This window comes from Thamnophis sirtalis, unplaced genomic scaffold (assembly GCF_051295495.1).
Source record: "Thamnophis sirtalis isolate CommonGarterSnake01/CBP01778 unplaced genomic scaffold, rThaSir2_p1.2 scaffold_1, whole genome shotgun sequence".
Classification (NCBI taxonomy): Eukaryota; Metazoa; Chordata; class Lepidosauria; order Squamata; family Natricidae; genus Thamnophis; species Thamnophis sirtalis.
In genome coordinates, this window is record NW_028261381.1 from 122,853,789 (window position 1) to 122,875,759 (window position 21,971).

Genomic DNA, 21,971 nt, shown 5'->3' on the forward strand with positions numbered 1-21,971 from the left:
ACATCTACTCTTTAACTATTTACTATACCCTAAAGATGAAAAGTGGGGATGTCGCTACATATTTCAGGTCATACTGATGCTGCAGAGAATAAATGTGCAAATATTGCACCAATCTGAAATTGCAAGGTAGCAATCAGGATGTGTTTTGAGTGACATATGCAGCTCATGTTTGACAAAAGAAGTAAACAAAAAATAAATGTTTTATATAATTCATTTCATGCTATAAGAGACTCACTGTGAGGCAGATGTTAGAATCTCACATTTGGTGACACTGTCAACCAAATGTGAGATTCTAACATCTGCCTCACAGTGAGTCTCTTAGCCAGATACCAATAAGGCATTATGTCAGAAACATTACTGCCAATTGCTGAAAGGTATGTGAGAGGACAAATGTGTTTCTATTCTCCCTGCCTTCCCTTAATTGGTGTCACTCAAGATCAAAGGTCAGGTAACTTTACAAACTAAATGATAAAGTCATAGGTAAGCAATCATTTTACTAAAAGTGCTACATTTTCAGACTTTTAAATAATAACCTTAAAATAATGGATGCACTCCCACCTGTGTCCATAGTTTCAATGCACTGTGATTCAGCTACACGTAAGCAAACAATATCAATATAAAAATCAGAATAATGAGAGGAAAAATAAGTAACATAAGATAGCACTCTCATACAATTCACAATCAGAAAGAGGGTTAATCAGTGTTGAATTCCAGTCCAAATTCAAGTTCCAGGAGCTGCAAGCCAAAAGATTCTGTTTTACATACCTGCTGATTACAATTCTGATGGCAATGGCAGAGAAAACAAAGAAAAAAGAAGCACACGTGAGAGCATATTGCTTTTTAAATCACCTTCCAGAAGATAGCACTTTGAACTGACCTTAGAGTCAAACTAGGAGTTAATTAAATGGAATAAGAATGGAATAATATGTTCTGAAAAACATCCCCATCAGACTTCTATATCAGCTACCATTGTTGACATGTGTAGACAAGATCACATGTGATGTTTTCAGTAACTAATATACTGTATGATCAAAGTTGAATGTGCCATGCAGAGATCCACTTCTCAGAGTTTTGCACGGAAGATTTTGTGCTCAGCCAACCGCGCAAAAAGCCAATTTCTGCACATCTACCACTTTTCATGAATCAAAATATCTTTTGAAAAATTGCACTTTTAGATTGAGACATTTAAATACTGCAATATAAAAATGCAATGTTTTATTGGAAGAAAAGTTTCTGTCCTTAACAGTTACAAAATATTCCCTGATGCCGACCTCTATGGACCAATGATGTTTCCATAGTTTTGGAAATATTATTAAACACGGCCTGCACATATTTGCCTCTGTCTGTACGCTTTGGCCACCTATTACTTATTGAAAACCACTCAAACTGGAAAAAGAATTACACATACTATGCTGAGTGGGTGGATATTTGATATGATGAGTTTTGATAGCATTGATCATCTGCTGAGGGTGGCATAAGATTATGTTTCCAACAGCTGCTTTAGGTATTCCCAAGTTTTTAATCATATTCAGCAGCAATAGTATTTCTAATTCTGTTTCTTTTGTTTTCATTAGGAAGAAGCAATCCCCATGTCATATAACATTTCTCTCTTTCCGAGAGGAAAGGTAGATGCTGTGTGATGTGGAAAAGGACTATTTTATATCAAACTCAAATTCCCCTTGGGCATACAAAATTAATTGTTCATCTTTTTAAATCAGTGCATTTCAAGAACAATCCTAAATTCTTGGTTACCCCAGAAGCATATACAGTCAGTCAGAAAAGCAATTAATCAACTTTCCTTCATTAAAATAATCAGATTTTAAAACAGAAATAAAAGACCACTCTGCCATTTAAAATGAATTTTAAAGGTCCTTTCTTTTTCTATCAAGAAGCAATTTTATATTACTTTTTCAAATTAATTTCTGCATTTACAAAAAAAAGTTGCTTTTTCTTCCTAAATGAAATTTCACGTCTAATGAGCAGTTTTTGATGGAGTTTTCTTTAATTTAATAAGAAAAACTGGAAACTAACAACACCATGCACACTGTTTAATTGGCATGATTACTTTTAATTGGCATAAAAAAATTAAAGACAAGGATTTTAACTTCTAACAATGGTAAAATAGAGAGATATGGTTTTTAATATTACTTTCATCTAAGGTGAACAGTGTGGAATGGAAATACATTAGAATGAAATGTCAGTGGTGCGTACAGTTTAATCTGTGAAATTTTGTCCCCTGTGCTGAATATTACTCAGTCTCAATTGCATATTAAACAACCCTATCAAGGCAGGCATTGGCATCTGCTGTGCTGACACAAATTGTGAATTAAATGAAATTGATGTCCTCTGTCGTATATTTATGAAGACGGACCATTCTCTGAAGTATTCTGTTTATGAAGAATTTATGATTGCAAACTGTTCCAGAACAAAAAAGTGGCAATAAATTCTTTTTTGTGACCCTACCCACCAAGGGCATTGATTTCACCTCCTGCTGCTACTTTTGTTACAGCGTAAAAACAATAGCTGAAGCTGGATTCCACTGAGAGCCTTCAAATTATCAATATTTGAGCCATCAAAATAGAAGGGTGTTGCCAAGAATGCTTGTTTTATTCTGTTATGATCTCCCAAACACATTATTTGCACAATGTTTGAGAATAGATGAGTATTTGTTGATTTAATTCAGTATGTATTTCAAAGCCTATTGTTAGGCTGTTAAATTCTCAAAACACTTATTTCCCATTTCACTGATTTCAATGGGACTAATCCTAACTTACTCTCCTTTTAATAATCCATTGATTATTGCAGGCAAAGAAAGTCTAGCTTTTGGAAGTCTTGTAACAATAACTCCAATTACAATGCAACCATTCACATAATTTTAATGAGGGGTCCTTGGTGCTCTCTGAGATTGCTTGTTTTCTTGCAAACATTTCATTACCTTAACTAGATAATGTCATCAGTGTTAGTAAGGAGTGCTATTTGCTGTCACTTCATATTCTGGTGTCTTGCCTACCTGTGTGGATGGGGGTGATCTGAGGACCCCTCATTTCAAACCTGAGCTACAAATATTTATTGCAACATAATTTTGAAGTATTTTGAGTCATTGTAATTACAGTTAAAACCAAGTCTTTAATGCCTCCAATTTGGCTATTACGTAAAAGTAGCACAAGTGAAACTGAATCCAAGCAATTATACATCCAGAAATTAGTGGTGATGCGTAATAGCAGCTTAATAAATACCTAGGTCAATAATAATAATAATATATACACACATCTGTATCAGTAACCATTTTTCAAACCCAAGAGGAGAAAGGATGAAATTGTTCTTGGATGATATCTCTGCCATGTTAAATCTGTTTTAAAATGATGTTTGATGGAGTAGGTTGTCTTGGGTACAAAAAGAATGCTAGCTGAATTTTAGATTCCCGCAGTCCCATTTCCACTTTTTAAAAAATGAATGGATTGGTGAGTACACAAGAGGATTGGTGAGAATTTCTACAGAATCTGAGAATTGGCATCAATTGATTTGAATTACCAACGAATCCCAATAAATTGACTTATCACTCTGCAATCTGAAAGCTAAGATATATGCTTATTTAACCCTATCAGTACAACAAATCAAAGTGATTCTAAAATCAACAAAGAAAACTCAAAATGGATTCTGAATGAAAAAATATATATTTAAATAATTATAGAAGAATGCCTGCCTTATATCTTTCTGTGCTATTACATCTGTCATGCCCATCCCATATAGCTTTCCTAACTGTCCTTCCATGTCCTTTTCTTTTTTTCCCTTTGATCTTCAGATGACCATACCATGTGGCACCTTATCAGTTTCCCTTATGTTAATTGTTAAGCAACAATTAAGTTAAATTCACTTGATTCTATTGATTTCAGTATATCTTCTCTAAGGCTTAACTATCCAATATCATTGAATAGTTAAGTTATTGGCAATAAGTGGCATTTTTTAAAATGCTATTATTATAAATAATTTTAAAACTTTCCATGTAGTCTATTTACTATTTCATTGTATAATTCTGGTTAAAATTTCTTGCTACAATTGTATGTAACAAGATACATACATTTTATGTTAGATCATAGTGCACAATCTAGATCCATCTAGTTGATTTAAACCATAACTCCAGAAAGACTAGATAATATTTTTGGAACCTTGGGAGCCATATTCCAAAAAGCATATGGAAAGCACCATTGTTGTGTACTTTGATTGTAATTAATTTACATGATAATCCCCTGAGCCAAGTAACTGATTTTCTCATTATATCATTTCATATGTCTTATTACACATACCGTAAATTTAAGAAAATGACGATTCAGATACAAAATGTTGCAGCAGAAGGCATTTTTCTTTGTGTAGGGAGATACTCCTTCTCTTGAATTTCTTGCCACAGATCTCCTAGCTATTTTTTGCTATTATTCCACCCCATTCAAGGTATATCTAGTACCTCCACAGAAATGTCTAAAGAAAGATAACTAATTGTAATACTATTGAATAGAAAAGTAGGTTCTCAGTCATAGGTCTATTTGCAGTTTTTTGGATCCAAATCAGTTTTTACTGATTTGATAAAAATCTTCTATAGGAAAACATATGGCACTGAGATGAATTGAGATTACAAGATTTTGCATCAACTAAGCCATCATTGTTTGCTTTTGGCTTTTGTGAAAATCAAACCTCTGTGATAAGCCATGGATTCAGCAAATTATATAAGTTCAGCATTGTGGCAACTTCAAATCATAACTTAACATCTATGTTTCAGCTGTGTATAACACATTTGTAGTGGTGGGATTCAGATAATTTAACAACTAGTTCTCTGCCCTAATGATTTCTTCCAACAACCAATTCACCAAACTGATCAGAAAGTTAACAACCGGTTCTCCTGAAATGGTGCGAACTGGCTGAATCCCACCACTGAACATTTGACTATATATCTGTAGTAGGTATTCTATAACACAACCAGAATATTATACCCATGAGCTTCCATTGATGACCAAACTTCTTTGATAATTGTTCACCCCAAAAAACAATTCAATCCATCTATATGGGCTCAGACAGTATTTTGATAACTCTATTAGAAATATACTAAAAACACTAAAATCTGTTCTGTATCTATTTACCGTATTTGCCATGCTAAATTCAACAGAATATTCTTTTTAAAAAACATGATAAAGATAAATCAGGAGTTAGAGCAACTAATTTAGTTGCTTTCTAATCAGTGGTTAGCTGTTAGATATACTTACTTTAGAACCTTAGATTAATCTATGTTTTCTTTCTCTGTTGCATTAGAAAACTCTACAAGAGAAGATTCAAGACTCATTGGTGGGGCACAGCGGGTTAGGAGCACGTGACTTGCTTTCCCCTGAAAGTGGCAACCTAGTAAGGCAACTGGAGGTCAGAATCAAAGAACTGAAAGGATGGCTGAGAGATACTGAGCTTTTTATCTTCAATTCCTGTCTGAGGCAAGAAAATGAAGGAACAATGAATGCGGAGAAGCAACTGCAGTACTTCAAGGTAATAAAAAAGTATTGATGCAAATTGGGTTGGTTTTTGGAGCAATATAAAATATGAAATGCATATATGTTTAGTACTATATACTGTTACCTGCATATTCAAGCGTGAACATATAATTTCTGCACATTTATATGAAGACATTGCCTTTTCTGTAACAGAACTTAATTTTAAAAATAAATCTTTCTGTACGAAACATTTGCAAGGACCAAAATAATTTGAGTCTTACATCCTGACTCCTTATAACTGTCTCATCGCATTCAGTATTGAATTCTGTACACTCCATCCAGCTTAATGAAGACTCATTGTGTGATTTTTAGTAGTAAATTACTCTTGCATAAGTTTAGCATACATAAGAGAAAAAGGGAAAAGCATGCAGCTCGTTTTGTGTTAGTACAGTCCTGTGACCAATTGATAGAAGTGAACCAGGATCTTTGCTGCATAGGTTAAGATTTGTTATTAGCTGTTACCCACTAGGCAATAATCTGGCGAAGATTGAGCCTTGTTGATTAACAAATATTGATCTAGGATAGCAATTCCAACAGCAGAATTATCATGATAATTGTTTTATCTACATCATAAAACCAATGTAAAAGCATAACAGAAGTTGTAATCGAGCACATATGGGAGGATTATACTTGATTTTGGGTGCACTCAGAAATTGATTTTTTAAAAGGGAAAATGCAACATTGTGCCATTTTGTCCCGTTTTGCCTCATCTTGTCTTATAGTAGATGAGTGCTGCTGGGCAGAGTGACTAAAGGAGTGAGTTTTATGATATGGCAGCATATCACGCCATAAAGACTTTTCATTTTATCCTCAAAGTAATCAAGTGGCAAAAATACCTGTTGATCAAGTCCTATATTAATCAAATTGTTATTCAGCTCATTAGTAATTAAGACGTGTTTCATATATTATTACTTTCAAAATTAAACAATCAGATTATAGAGGAAAATTATACATTGGCTACAGTGAGTACTCACATTCTTTGCAGAGGTATATTATAGGTCCAATCTTTTAGCCCCTTTTGTCTCATTAAATTTAATGTCCAGAATAAGAAAGTTTTCAAATCAAATTCCTACAAGACACTTTATGCAAGATAAAAGATGATGTATTTAACATTACAAAATATGTAATGGATGTCTTTTCAATAAAAGTTTTAGGAAATTTTCAAGAACTTAGAATTAAATTTAGCAAAAAAAACCAACAATAATAATGGATTTATCTATGATATATGAACCATGATTTCAGAATAGTTTATCACATTGTATTCTAACAGACAGTATTTATAATATTTGTAGATAAACATTTATTATATAAAAATGTAATTCTTTAATTTTAGTTTTCATTTTGCATTGTATTAGCTCTGTAGAAAGATAAAATTTGAAAACAGGAACAGAAATTATTGATCATTATTTAAAGATGCTGGAACTGTGTAGTAATATAACATGTTGAGCAAATATCACTTCAATCTTTTAAACATCTTAATTTATTTGTTAAGACAGCATACAGGTAGTTGACTTACTTGACTTATACAATTGAGACCAGAATTTCCATTGCTAAGCAAGTTGGTTGCTAAATGAGTCATGACCAATTTTACAACCATTTATGCCATGATTCTTAAGCAAATCACTGCAGTTGTTAAGTGAATCCTGTGGTTGAGTAAATTTGGCTTGCCCGATTGGCTTTGCTTGTTGGAAGCCAAACACCATATACACTGATTGCCAGGCACTTGAATTTTGTTCAGACAGTGGGGATGCTACAATGGTAGTGCAGTGGTTAAAATGTGGTATTGCAGGCTAACTCTGCTGACTGCCAGGGTTTCGATCCTCACCTGCTGAAGGTTGACTCAGTCTTCCATCCTCCCGAGGTCAGTAAAATGAGGATCAGGATTTCGGGGGGCAATATACTGACTCTGTAAATCCTTGGAGAGGACTGTAGAGCAATGTGAAGTGGTATGTAAATCTAAGTGCTATTGCTAAACTGAAAAAGTCACTTTTTTCAGAATCTTGTGACTTCAAATAGTTTCTCAACTAATGCTTGTAAGTTGAGGACTACCTGTACTGTAAATGTTCAAAAGTCTAAATAGGAGGATGGCTATAGTGTTAAAACTATAAGGATTTCCACTCATAGGAAATTTTTTAGAGTGTATTTATCTGAAAGCATTTTCAAGTCTTCTGGAACAATTTGCTCAAACTGCAGATATCTAGAGAAGTTATATAAGTAGTAGAATTAGATTTGCAGATAACTCTGTATACTGCCTCAATACACTCCAGGATGGAAAGCAGGATGTAAATCTAAAAAATAACTGTAAAAAATAAATACATGGCTTTTTTTGAGCTCATCCAGTGAAGGAAAGTTCATTATTTTTTGGGGTAATTAAATTCACAATCAAATTGTTCTAACTGCTAAGATGAGTTTCCTAACATTCCTTCAGAACCTGCCTGTAGAGTGCTCCCATGTGTCCTTTCAGACTTCTCAAGTTTGAAGTTGTCCGTACCTTAAATCTCTCTTTGTAGAACTTCATTTCTAGTTTACACTCCCTACTGAGTGACATTTCCCTTTTTTTGCAGCCATGGCATACTCAAGTTTAGTTTGTCATCAACTAGTAAACCATGACTTGAAATTTTGAGCTTAGACAATTTACAACTTCGCAGTCTTTGAAGCATAGTACATAAAATTATCTGCTACAATGTCCTACCTGCCAATGAATACTTCAGTTTCAATCACAACAACACATGAGCTCACAATAGATACAAACTTATGGTAAACCATTCCTAACTTGATTGCAGAAAATACGACTTCAGAAACAGAATTGTCAATGCCTGGAATGCACTACCTGTCACTGTGGTTTCTTCCCTAAACCACCAAAACTTTAACCTTAGACTGTCTACTGTCGACCTCCCCCCATTCTTAAGAGATCTTTAAGGGGCATGCATAAACGCATCACCGTGCCTACCATCCCTGTCCTAATATTCCCTTGTATTTGTATTCATTTCATGTATTCATAATCATGTCTATACTTATATCTGTCATCTAATTCATGCATTACAAAATAAAATAAATAAAAATCAAAAGATCTTTTTCAAAGATCTTATCAAGATAGCTATCTATCTTTAGCTTTGCATTTATTCTCTTACATTTCATTAATTTTATTTCTCAAATCTGTCTTTTAAAATAGTGGCTATCCAGTCCAATTGGGGATAGAACTGGTAAACTTTTGTTCTACCTGTTCATTTAATAAAAATGTTGAGGAGTTACAAGAGAAAGACAAGTCCAAGCACCTACCTCCAATTTAATGAGGAACCATTCATGAACACTATTTGACCACAGCTTTCAACCATCCATGTATCTATTGGATTTTCATTGTTATTTAACCTTCATTTAACTAGTTTACTAATCAAAATGCCATAGACTATTTATTTAACTATCTTGCTAATATCAAGAAGCATTATGTATAAAGCATACTCAAAATTTACTAATGAAATTATCTAATAAAAAACAAAGAAATAAAGTTAACCTAGCACGCCAATGCTGATTTTCTCTAATGACACATTCTTTTCAAATTCCTTCTTTCACTTTATAACCATGCAAGAAACTACCCATGGTTGCCTATCACATTATTGATCTATGTTTCTTGTATTCTCTTATTTCCTTTTATCAGGATAGGAACAACATTTGCTGTTTTATAATCATCTGGCACATTGCCAGTTATTCACTTTGTAGTATTTTCCTTTCTCGTGTCAGTCCCCTTGAATGGTCTATAAGGATAGGTAAAAGCACCATCTGAGCCCATTGATTTGATTTTTTTCCTTATACTTAAATTTTACATTTAACACAGTCCCAAAGACAACAAATGAATCACCTTTAAGCAGTGGTGGGTTCCTACCGGTTCGGACCAGTTCGACCGAACCGGTAGTGGCTTGGCGGCCTGGTTCACTGGAACCAGCAGCAACCCAGGCCTGTCATGCCCCTGATCCAATTCTCCCAGTGACCCCATAGAAGTCACCATCTTTTTTTTTGCTTCTGTGCATGTGCAGAGCAATTTTTATTGCACTGTGCATGCGCGCACGACGTGCATCAAGCGTGTGTGGCGTGGCCACAAGTGAAACAGCAGTAGTGACTGCCGAAACCCACCCCTGCCTTTAAGTAAATGTCCAATTTTAAAAGCATTATTGCATACTGGTTTTTATAAGCTGATTATCTATCCTTATAGTCTAAAAATACAAATAACTGAGAATAAACCACAAAATAATAAAACAGAATATATTTAAATATAATAACAGTTTATAAATTCAGGACAAAAACTTTATATAGCAAGCAATATAAGCTGTTATAATTCTTCTTAAAATGTGATTTCCTGGCACTCAAAACAAATAATTTAACATTGTGACTAAGCAGAAATATGTGACATGATTTAGAAATGATACTTTAAACTTTAAGGAGTGATTGATTGATCGATCATATGTTGTCAGGTTGGTGTCACTATTAACCAATATATAGACAGATCTGCTCCTTTCTTGCCCCCATGATCCTCCAAAGGTACTGTAATCAAATCCATCCTTCTTGCTGATAGTTCTCTTCTTCTTCTTACCTTTCTTTCCTTTCCAACATTGTTATCATCTCAAGAGAACTTCACATAATGCGCCCAACAAATAATAATTTGAGACTGGTCCTTTGAGTCTCAAGTGGATATTTGGATCTATTTCTTCAGTGATTCTTTTTTCTTCTTCGTTTTCTTGGGAATCCATGGTATCCTTAGGAATCTTAGGTTCTTCAACACCACATATATAAGTATTATTTTCCTCCTGCTTCTTCACTCAATTTTTGCTTCAATAGCATGTCATGAGGAAAACCATTCCTTGCACAATTCAGATCTTTGTAAGTATGGATATGTTGTCGCATCTGAATATCTTTTTCTTCATTAGTATCCTGCTAAGTACTAGTTATGTAGCATATTTCTTGATTACAGGCTAAAATAACTCAAGGTAATGAGCATACCTAATACTCTTTTCTCTTTCTTGTTTTTCCACAACAACCCTGTGAGGAGAGATAGGCAGAGAGAGAGAGAGAGAGAGAGGGAGGGAGGGAGGGAGGGAGGGAGGGAGGGAGGGAGGGAGAGAGAGAGAGAGAGAGAGAGAGAGAGAGAGAGAGAGAGAGAGAGAGAGAGAGAGAGAGAGAGAGAGAGAGAGAGAGACCCAAGTTGATCACCCATTTGAGTTTTCATGTCTAAGGCAGTCATCCAGTTTCTAAACAGGTGCCTGACTATTAGACCAAACTGGCTGTTGTTGGTAGTCAATCCTAAAAGATAGGAGCTGTCTACCACTTCAATATATTTAATGTTAATAATATGGCTGATTGCTATACTTGTTAAGTAGATTGATGTTTTAATAGATTGATAAAATTATATTTTTATTCTAATGGGACATAGTGATAGCTGCCAACACTTCAGTAATAATATACAGAATTTGTATCTATTAGAATTTTCTTTCAGAATAACTTAATCTTCATATTAAGTCATATGATTAGAATTTTAATAGATTTTTTCCTCCAGAGTACTATAGTGGACTACTAATAACATAGGAACATGTACTAAATATCAGTACATTAGCATAGCACTAGCATTAGATCCTACCATGCTGTGTAGCATAAATATCATCACAATAAAGAATATTTTTAAATAAGAACAGTTTAAAAAGTAAGAACAGTTTAAAAATTTACTTAACTTAACATAAGATGTAACATGCAGAAATGTTTTTAAAAATCATGTTTGGTTAGCCATTCAGGACATCTCTGTCTATATGATATACTTTTGGAGATGACCTGGCATAAATATAGATGCCATTTATTGGCTAATGGTAGAAGGAATTTAATTGTTTTCGAGTAATTTAAAGTATATTACAGTGTACTTATATGCTTATATTTCAAAGCCTATAATTTGACAGGATTAAGCTATTTAACTTGAATAGCAGAGTCATTGGTAATTCTTAAATAATCAAGCATATTTAAAGTAATCTTTTTGTTAAAATGTAGCATTTTACATAGCATAGCATTTGCATTTTTTCACCTGAGAATGGGCCAAGGAAGAAAAATAAGGCCTTGATTACAAATGTGGATATTTTTAATATTAAATGTCACATGCCATTTCAAAACTTGTCAGTGAGATCTTGCACTTTTACAAAATAATCTTGGCAAGGGAGATTTTCATTGGAACAATTTGGTGGATAATAGTATAAAAGGTATGTTTCTTAAATAGAAAAAAAATCAGTTCACTTTTAGAAAAAAAAGAACTTGTGATGTCTTTTAAACTGTCATTCCTTGTTCCTAACTTGCAATTAGGCAGTGTTTCCAAAATGTCATTCTGAGATTTTCCTTCAACCATCATCCTAATAAAAACTGACAGCAAGCATATTATAACCAAACTTTCTCCCCTGTAATTACAATGAAGAATTTCCAACAGATTAATAAGGGAAATTCTACAACAGATTTCCAGGGACAGCTATGAAAACAACAGCATGCTTTTAGAGAAATATGCTGCAATATTGGCAAGATGGATGGCAATCAGGAGACAAATCTATGAGCAAAGCTGTTTGGACAGAATAGTTTTGTAGTATGTGATATATACTATGCAAATGAGCTTATTAGGATACTCATCTCTTATTATTGGTACCCAATTTAATAGAGGCTTTTAAAAAACAATATTTCTGCCTGACCCCTGGGATAGAAAAAGACACATCGATATAATTGAAAGCAAATGATTGTATGTTATACTATTTAATCATGTCATTTTTCAGTGGCTGTTTCTTGTGGTTCATTGTATGGTTATAAAATAGTTTTAGTATACTGTAGATTAGGTCTCACTCTTAGTAATCAAGCATGGTTTTGTTGTAGGTGTTAATTTATCCTTGAAATCAGTTCAAAAACCCTATTTGCCAACATTTTCTTTTAAAATGTGGCGTCATAATCCATTCCAAGGATGTGACGTTTACTTTATTTTTTGTTTTGGGAGATTACTTATAATGGGCTGGTTTTTTAAAAAAAAAACTCCAATGTATTTTGTTTCGGAAGTATACATAGCTAATTTTTAAATTAAAGAGATCATCATAGGATAAATCAAAACTTAGCTAAAAATGAATACTGCTAATAACAATTTCAGCTAACGTGTACAAAGATGCCTGTTTATAACAAATATAAAAATACCAATGAAAGAACTCTCTACACTGTGCATATATTTAATGTAACCTGGCTATCAAACTGCCCTAATCCATCTCCTTTCTAACAGATTTTAGAAATAGCACAGGGCACAAACAAGTAAAAGGCCATAAATTACTTTAAGGCTGTAATTCTATCCATACTTATGTGGCCATAAATCCTATTGAATCATAAGATTTATTTCTGAGTATACATGCTTAGGACTATGTGCTTTTTTGTGATCATTTTCCTATGATACTTCATCAGACTAAAACCAGGGAGGTTTTTTTTGCATCCAAAACCATGTTTGCATAACCTCTAATCCAATGTGAGACCTTAAATAATGGCCTCACTTCAAATTTCCTGCCTTTGATAAGAACTGCCCCTTCCACAAGAGAAGGGAAAAAGATATCAGAAATTAATATCCCTACCTACTTCTGGGTATGGACATGCTGACTTCAGTTCCTGTTTCCTTAGCAGAATTCAGACCCAACAGAAAAATGGGTTTTCAACTTCCCAATATCTGAAGAAGCTTCTTGGATTAGAAGTGAAATGTCTTCAAAGAAAAAACAATACAGTCCAGTTGCCTCTGGAAAAAGCACCCTTGGGACAATCATTAACAGTAACAGAGTTGGAAAGGACCATGGAGGTCATCTAGTCCAACCACTGGCCTATATAGGGATTTGAACTGCCAACCTTTCAGATCAACAAGCTCAGCATCTTAGCCACTGAGCCACCTAGCCAGGCCTAACCATGACCTGGGTGACTGAGAATCTCTACTTTTAGCTCTGCAACAGCATAATCATGATCCCTACTCCTGCAAAAATTCCACTCATTTTCAAGCAAGCACAAGTAGAATTTAGAGACAGATTTTCTTGTTTAGCAATGAACTCTAACACCCAGATTTGACTAAGTATGCTTCCAGGGTAAGATATTGAGAATTTTCTCTAAGGGTTGTGATAGATATATCATTTATAGAACATTAGGATCTATTTAGAAGTGCTCTCAGCACTGATAATCTATAAGTAGCTCTCCTTCTTTATTGACTATCTCTGGAGAGACAATAAAAGTTGACTGTGAAGAGTATTGATTAGCTGGAGTCAATATTTGGATGAACACTCCATCTCTCCTCATATTGTAAGAAGTTTTGTATATCATGGGAATCTGGTTTTAGGGAAACCTTAGCAGCATTTAGTGTATTGCATTAAATATGATCATGTGCAAGTGGAAAGCCTTGCAAATGTGGAAGTGGATTCATAACCAGAACGGCACTATTGTAAACAGTGTTTGAGTTGCTGTTGTATAAATTAATCATGTAAATTGCAAAACTGGCAGAGCTTATGTATCTGTTTTAAAACTACATTTGCCCTCCAAGTGAATGTTGTCATAATAATAAACCCCAGGAAAGTACATATGGAGGGAATATGTACAAATCATGGACATCTGCATGAAGTTCATGGGTGAGATCATCCATTGCCATGTGTTGAGGCATCATCAGTATGCTGATGATACTCAATTTTACAACTCCATATCTGGTGACCTGAATGATGCTGTTGCTACCCTTTCATGGTGCCTGGAGGCTGTGGGAGCTTGGATAGGCTAGGGTGAATCCTAGCAAGACTGAGTAGCATTGGGTACTTGGAACATCAAGATCTGGATCTTTTACTTCTTTAATTCTGGACAAGTTACACTACCCCCTTCAAACCCAGTTTGCAACTTAGAGATTCTTCTGGACTCACAACTCCTGCTAGATGACTAAGAGGTGGGCATAACTAGGAGAGCCTTTGCGCAATTTTGGTTTATGCACCAGCTATGGCCTTTTCTAACACAGGACTCCCTGTGTTCAGTCACTCAAGCCCTAGTCATTTCTCATCTATTCAATATGTTCTACATGGGGCTATCCCTGAAATGCATCTGGAAGCTTCAGCTACTGCAAAGTGCAGCAGTGTGAACAATCTGTGGTGCTCCTACAATGGCCCATGTTACACTATTGCTCCATGAGCTGAACTGGTTGCTTGTTTGCCTCTCGGTGCAGTTCAAGGTGTTGGTTATGACCTTTAAAGCCTATCGTGGCATGGGTCCTTATGATTTATGAAACAGCTTGTTCTACTAGAACAGGCCTTTTCCATTCATGCCAGCATAGGAGGCCTGCTGTGGATCCTATCAATCAAGGATCCCTGGCTGGCAGGATCCAAAAGAAGAGCCTTCTGTGCCATAGCATCTGATCTCTGGGGTGAAGTCTGCCCCCACATCCTGTCCTTCCATGAGAGTCTGAAGACTTGAGCCTGCCAGTTGGCCTGGGGACCTAGTGGGGGAGTAATACAATGGAGGTGGCTATTGGGCTAATACCTGACCCCATTTCTCCACTGCACATTCTGTTTCCTCCCACCCATCTTCTAATTCAAATTGCTCTATTTTCATTATGTATTTTATTGTTTCATTGTTTTACTGTTGTTATAGTTACATTTTTTTTTATAATTTTACATTTTACCATTGTAAACCACCCAGAATAGTCCCACAAAGAGACAGGCAGCAAATGTAATAATACATCAATAAAATAAATAGGAACAGGACAATTGTTGAAGAGGATACTGATTAATAATTCAGCAATATAAATGCAATCATAATTCTGATGAAGACTTTTCAGTTTAAGAATGTCTTTCATATAGTTCAGAAATATAAAAAAATCTAATTAAAAATTCTTATCAATGTCTTGATTCAAGAATTCAGGTTAATCAAAGGATTATAGATACAGGTAGTCCTCCACTTACAACAATTCATTTAGTGACCATTCACAGTTACAATGGCACTGCAAAAAGTGACTTATAACTATTTTTTCACACTTACAACTGTTGCAGCATCCCTGTGGGTCATCAGAATTTGGCTGCTTGGTAACTAGCTCTTATTTATGATGTCTGCAGTGTCCTGGGATCATCACCTTCTGACAAGCCAAATCAATGGGAAAACCAGATTCACTTAACAACCATATTACTAACTTAACAACTGTTCCAAGACAGGTCATAAAATGGGACAAATTCACTTAACAGCTGTCTCGCTTAGCAACAGAGTTTTTGGGCTCAACTGTGGTTGTAGGTTGAGGACTATTTCTAGTCCTCAACTTATGATTATGATGGATCACCAAAAAGCTACATAGGTCCCATGTCTTCCACATCCCCTCCATGGTCACATGACCACATTTTGGGCACTCAAGAGCGTGTCCATATTTATGGTTGTTTGCAGTCTCCCATGGTCATGTGACTATGATTTATGACATTTTTGCCCAAAACTGGCATTTACTGTACTTGCTGTTTCTAGCAAAAACCACCCTACAGCAAACAATGGATTTGCTTAATGACTGCTGTGTTTGCTTAACAATCACTGCAAAAAATATCATAAAATTGAGTCTGGTCATCCTGGTGACCCACTTTACAACTATCATGACTTATTATCTAAATTAAGGGGTTAATTCAAGGACTACCTGTATACCTTCCACGTATCAAATGGATTGTTCATTTTGATTCATAGGATTGTTCGGTAAATGTTGTTATTTTATACAGTTAAATTGCTCGATAAGGGCCTTAATGTGAATAATATATTATAACATGGTAAAAGTATGCAGAACATCACTGTAAACTATATATTGAACTTAATCCAGAGCTGAAGAATATACCTTTGTCTTTCTTCAAAAGTGTTAAAAAATATTGTATAATGTTGATTGTAAATCTTCACATATACAATGAGTGATGTGGAATGGACCAAACAAAATATGAAGCATTACAACAAAACAAAAGTAAAGAGAAAAATTGCTTAGTATGAATTATCTCTGCATTCTAGATCTTTCCGTTACATATTTCAATAAATGAAATACAAAATACAAATATTAAAGCTAAATATGCAGGTATCAAAAATTATCTTGGCCCATTATAAAAGTGTTCACAAAAGTAATAAAATAATTTTACAATTATAAACTGCTAGTATTCATGTGCAGAATGGCTAGATTTTTTGCTACCTATTTTCCTTTATCATCCAGCCCAAGGAAAAGATGCATATTTCAAAAACTGGCATCTTCATGCTTTGTAGTTTTATGTATTCCTAATAAGTCATTCCTTCACTGACATTGTGACCTTTATACTTTGCAACCATCTATAAATAGTGTGTGTGTGTGTGTGTGTGTGTGTGTGTGTGTGTGTGTGTGTGTGTGTGTTCACTTACTAGTGACAAGGTGATGCTTCCTAGGAAGAAAAAGTAAAATAGCACATTGTTTTGTTTACATCCGCCCCCATGAGCAGTGGGTAGGGTGTGGTGGGTGAGAGAATTTTCTCCTCTGGCCATTTGTGAGTGAAAATTTTCCTTTTTTCACTTTAAAGAGGAAAGAACATGATTGCACCTGCCTGAAGCTGACATACCCAATAATTCAGTTCAGCCTTGGGTCTGAAGAAAGGCTCCTACTTCATAGGGGCATATGCATGCATGCATGCATGCATACACACAGAGAGACAGACACACATCTTATATTCAGTGATATAAGTTAATATGCCCATCATAACTAATTGAAGCAGCTTAGGAACCTCATGAATAAATAAGTTCATGAAGTTGTAAGTGCAATCAGAGAATTGAGACCACACAGAATTGTCAAGTAAATGTGCAGCGGATATATCTAATACTCATGACAAGGAAAAGAAATGTCAAAAGATTGTTGACTCAAGAGAACAGAGGAAATGGCCTAGGATTTAAAGCCTGGGTTGAGGTATGTTACAGTGAAATCACAGCTTAATGGGCCTTTGCTCTGATGCAATGGACATTTTTTTTCATTCAGTTGTTACACCATTTAACATCCATTAAATGAATATTTGTCTGTTAAGTAGAGGTCATCCAGGAAATGACATTATTGACAACAACTATGTAATAATGCAAATGACATAAATTAATACAATAAAGCACAACCATAATTTATGGTCATTCAGATTTAATGGACATCCTATCCCCTTTAATGGGTTGTTAAATTGATGTATACACATACATATATGTATCTCTCTGTTCGATATCAAGTCCTGGATTTTGTAACAGGCAAGATCTGCATTAATAGTTCTTTGTAATAAAAATACATTATCCAGCTATGTTGAGTCTGTGAAGCTTCTGCTCCTTAGTTAATAACTGAATATGGAAGTGATTTTCTGGAGTGTAAAAATATTCAAGATTGTTGTGGTTTGTGTGAAGTTTGATATACAGAATCAGCACTTCTGTATCTATTTACTTGGAAAGCTCTGCTTAAAGGTCTTTGATAGTGGTAGACTTATATCGGAGAATATTCGGTAAATATAGCTTCAATTTCTGGTTCCAAAATGATAGAATAAGAATACATAATCATTGTTGGTTACCATACCAAATGCCCAGTGAATCTCTCTGCAGTTTATAATAAGAGATAAAATCAAAGTACCTGAAATATTAAAACAATTAAAATCACCAGTTGAGAAGCTCTTTTAGCAGGTTCTTTGCATGGCTTTTTTAAAAAAAGGAAAATAAAAAGATTAGGCTACCAGTTTATTATTACAAAGTGGAGCGCCCACAGAAAAAAGACTCCATAATGAGATGCTATGAGATACAGCATGACAATTGTAGACAAATCTTTCAGATGATCTCGAAGACTGAATTGGTAGGGGGACTGTCTTATGGACCCCATATGTTCTCTCAGGTTGTCTGGACTCAAGCCACACAGAAGTTTAAAGCCATTTGGTTTTTACCTGGATGTTGCCCACTGTAATGCTTTTTACAAAGTGATACATATGTTCTTCTCAGTTCTCTACTAAATATAGGATTAGAACCAAGGGGAGCCCCACATAGGTCAAATTATAATAGACAAGTCTGGACATAAGATTACATCCAACAATGTAAAGTAATTCATACAGCATTATTTACTGATCAAACTTGTCTGCTAGTAGCTCTCTAAAGGCGACTTATATACATGTGTTTCCAGGCCCTTATGCTGCTTCATTCCTTCAATCTCTAAGTAGTTTAGAGCAGAGAGTCAGTAATAAATAAAATAAAATAATCAAAAATATCAATACATGATGTATATATTTCTAGATAGTATAAACCAGGGATGAAATCCAGCAGGTTCTGACAGGTTCTGGAGAACTAGTAGCAGAAATTTTGAGTACTTTGGAGAACCGGTAGCAGAAATTTTGAGTACTTTGGAGAACCGGCAAATGCCATCTCTGGCTGGCACCAGAATGGTGTGGGAATGGAGATTTGCAGTATTCTTCCCCTGCCACGCCCCCCAAGCCATGCCCACCAAGCTACACCATGCCCCCCAAGCCATGCCCACAGAACTGCTGTAAAAAAATGTGAATTTCATCACTGGTATAAACCATCTGTCAAACAATCAGTACATTGCATCAGTACTGATAGTGCCCTTATACATGCTATGATTAGATTCAGACTTAACTCCATCATCCTGAAGATCCTTGGAAAAGCCAAGCTTTAACAGCTTGCTATAAATCAAGACTGAAGAACACAGATCTTATTTCTGGTGGTGGGGCATTCTACAAAGGGGAAACTTTTGCAGAAACCACTTGCCTTTGAATTTCCATCATGCCTCAGCAGGTATTCTTCTGCAGGCACAGAGTGGATGGATGGACAGTCTATTGGAAGGAAGTGGCCTTGTGTATAATTGGGCTGCAGACCATTAGCCACCATACCCAGCAAGAGACCCATGTTGGGACATTGATTATATTATCATGCAGGTTTTCCATGTTGTAAATCCTAACTAGAGGTCAAGATAGTAACGTCTTTCTCTCCCTGTTCTTCGATCCATTCGTTCCCATATATATCATGGAGGGATTCCCCTATAAAATGTAGTCTCTTTACCAATAATCTATTTCCAAAACTTATGAAGTAGACTAAGATCAATTTGAAGTATTCTTCATCACTCTAGTTAGGAATCTGTTTACAAATATATTCCTGATGTAGAGTAAGTCATTGCCACGAAAATTAAAAGTCTTCCTTTGGAACTTTCCAACTTTTAGGATTCTGTAGCAGTTGCCTTCCCTCCTATTGTATAATAATAAAAACTATTTTAATTAGGGAACTTTTTTTAAAAAAAAAGTGAATATAAACAACTTAAGTCTATGACACCAACGACATGACTTCTAATATGTTTGAACAAAGAAGGGACACATTGCTGATATATTATTTTCAAAATTAGCTATCCAGCTTTACAGGACATATATTTGCATTTTGATCTGACTGTTGTTCATTCAAGACCTGCTGCAAACTACAAATAATTCTTGCAATGTATATGTACAATGTACAGGTAGTCCTCGACTTATAACCAAAATTGAGCCCCAAATTTCTGTTGCATTTTACAACTTTTCGTGCCACGGTTGCTAAATGAATCACTGTGATTGTTTAGCTAGTAACACAGTTGTTAAGTGAATCTGACTTCCCCATTGACTTTGCTTGTTAGAAAGTCATGAAAAGTGATCACCTGACCCGCAAGACACAGCAAGTGTCATAAATATGAGTCAATTGCCAAGTATTTGAATTTTTATCAAGTGAGCATGGGGATGCTGCAACGGTCATAAGTGATAAAAATGATCATACGTCGCCTTTTTCAGTGCCATTGTAACTTTGAATGGTCACTAAATGAACTGTTGTAAGTCAAGGACTACCTGCTATGTGGTTATACATGTAACATATACATTTGCTTTATAGCCCACCTTTCTATTTATACAGGAGCTCAAGGTGGCTTAATAACAACCAAGACAAAATGCAAAACATAAAAGGTGACCATAAAATCCATTAAAATCAACAATGGTATATTGACATTGACCCTTCTTCTGTCCACAGTCTCTGTGCTGTGAAATCAAGCAGAGGCGTCGAGGGGTAGGCTCAGTGTTACGTTTGTGCCAACACCTCCTTGATGATCAGGATACCTGTAATCTGAGTGCGGACCATCAGTCGATGCAGCTGATAATTGTAAATCTTGAAAGAAGGTGGGAAGCTATCATCATGCAAGCAGTCCAGTGGCAAACTAGATTGCAGAAGAAGTTGGCAAAGCATCCAGTAAGTGATATCTGTCTGACTTACACCCCCACTCCCTTCCCATCCATTCCCATTGGACTTATTGTTGCATTGTCTCAACCTTTTTTTAAAAAATTATGCTATAGCCAGGTACAATAGGAACCAAATAATTTCTTATAAGTCACATCTTAATTTACACATAGATGGAATCAACTGATTAATGGGTTAGGCAGAAATTATTTTAAAGAATACAATTCTGTATTTTACATTGTGTAATGTCTGTACTGAATGAAATGATTTCTGGAGAACAAAAACTAATTGTAGATAAATAACATCAGTCCTTCTTAAGATTCAGCCCAAATGTTTTTTTTTCTTTTTTTCTTTTTTTGCAAATCAGGTGTAGACATTCTTTTAGCATCTGGAATTGCATTTTTTAAGGATAATTTTCACTTAGCATTGTGATAGGGAATGGGGCAGGGGCATTATGATATTATGCAAGTCTATGGAACTGGTTTTTGCAGTTCATAAAGTGTTTTAGGTATGTATCATTTACTTGCCAGTGACTGCTAGTTCATATCTAAGTACTTGTGTTTTTTCTTCTGCTGTAGCACCATTGCCACATTCAACACTAATAAAATCATAGAGCAAGGAAAAAGTGAGGTCATTAATGTTGTGTTTGAGCTTAATAGGTACAGTTCTTGACTTATGACTGATTGTTTACCAATGGTTCAAAGTTACTATGAACCATCCTCAGAGTTACTTATGACTTGTTTTCAGAGTTACAAAGCTGCACACCCCTCCACTGTCAAATGATCACCTTTTGGGCACTTGGCAATCAGCTCACTTTTACCACCGCATACCACCGTCAGATGATCAAGATTTGTGACTTTTTTTGCCGATTTCCAGCATTTCCTCCAGTTTCCAGCAAAAAGATCCTTGAGGAAAATGCATCTGGTTTACAGTGATTGCTTAATGACATTGTAATTTTAAAAAAACCAGTTGGAACTTCAAATCTTCTCATTTATCATATTATGATCACAACAACTTACGACTGAAATTATGGGCCCACTGTTGTCATAAATCAAGAATTATCTGTATCAGGATTGTTTTACGCCTGTTCCAATCCACTGTACTGCAGAACAATCCTATTGTCCTTGGCAAATATTAGTACTGCCTTCCATTTTCTTGGATTTTAATCATTGATTGACAGGGCCTGTTGGGTTTAATAATTTCAGGTTT

General features: G+C 35.2%; 1 protein-coding gene across 3 annotated transcripts in view; it reads left to right on the forward strand.

Moving 5' to 3' along the window:
* The window catches only part of AKAP6 (A-kinase anchoring protein 6), a 267,040-nt gene that overhangs the window by 219,834 nt on the left and 25,235 nt on the right, over positions 1-21,971 (forward strand). For 2 of the 3 annotated variants that reach the window (XM_087723435.1, XM_087723448.1), the window contains 2 exons: positions 5,299-5,523; positions 20,559-20,774. In XM_087723435.1, the coding sequence (XP_087579561.1) occupies positions 5,299-5,523; positions 20,559-20,774 (441 nt within the window). The remainder of the gene's footprint in view (positions 1-5,298; positions 5,524-20,558; positions 20,775-21,971) is intronic. The other variant, XM_087723439.1, reaches the window with a different exon arrangement.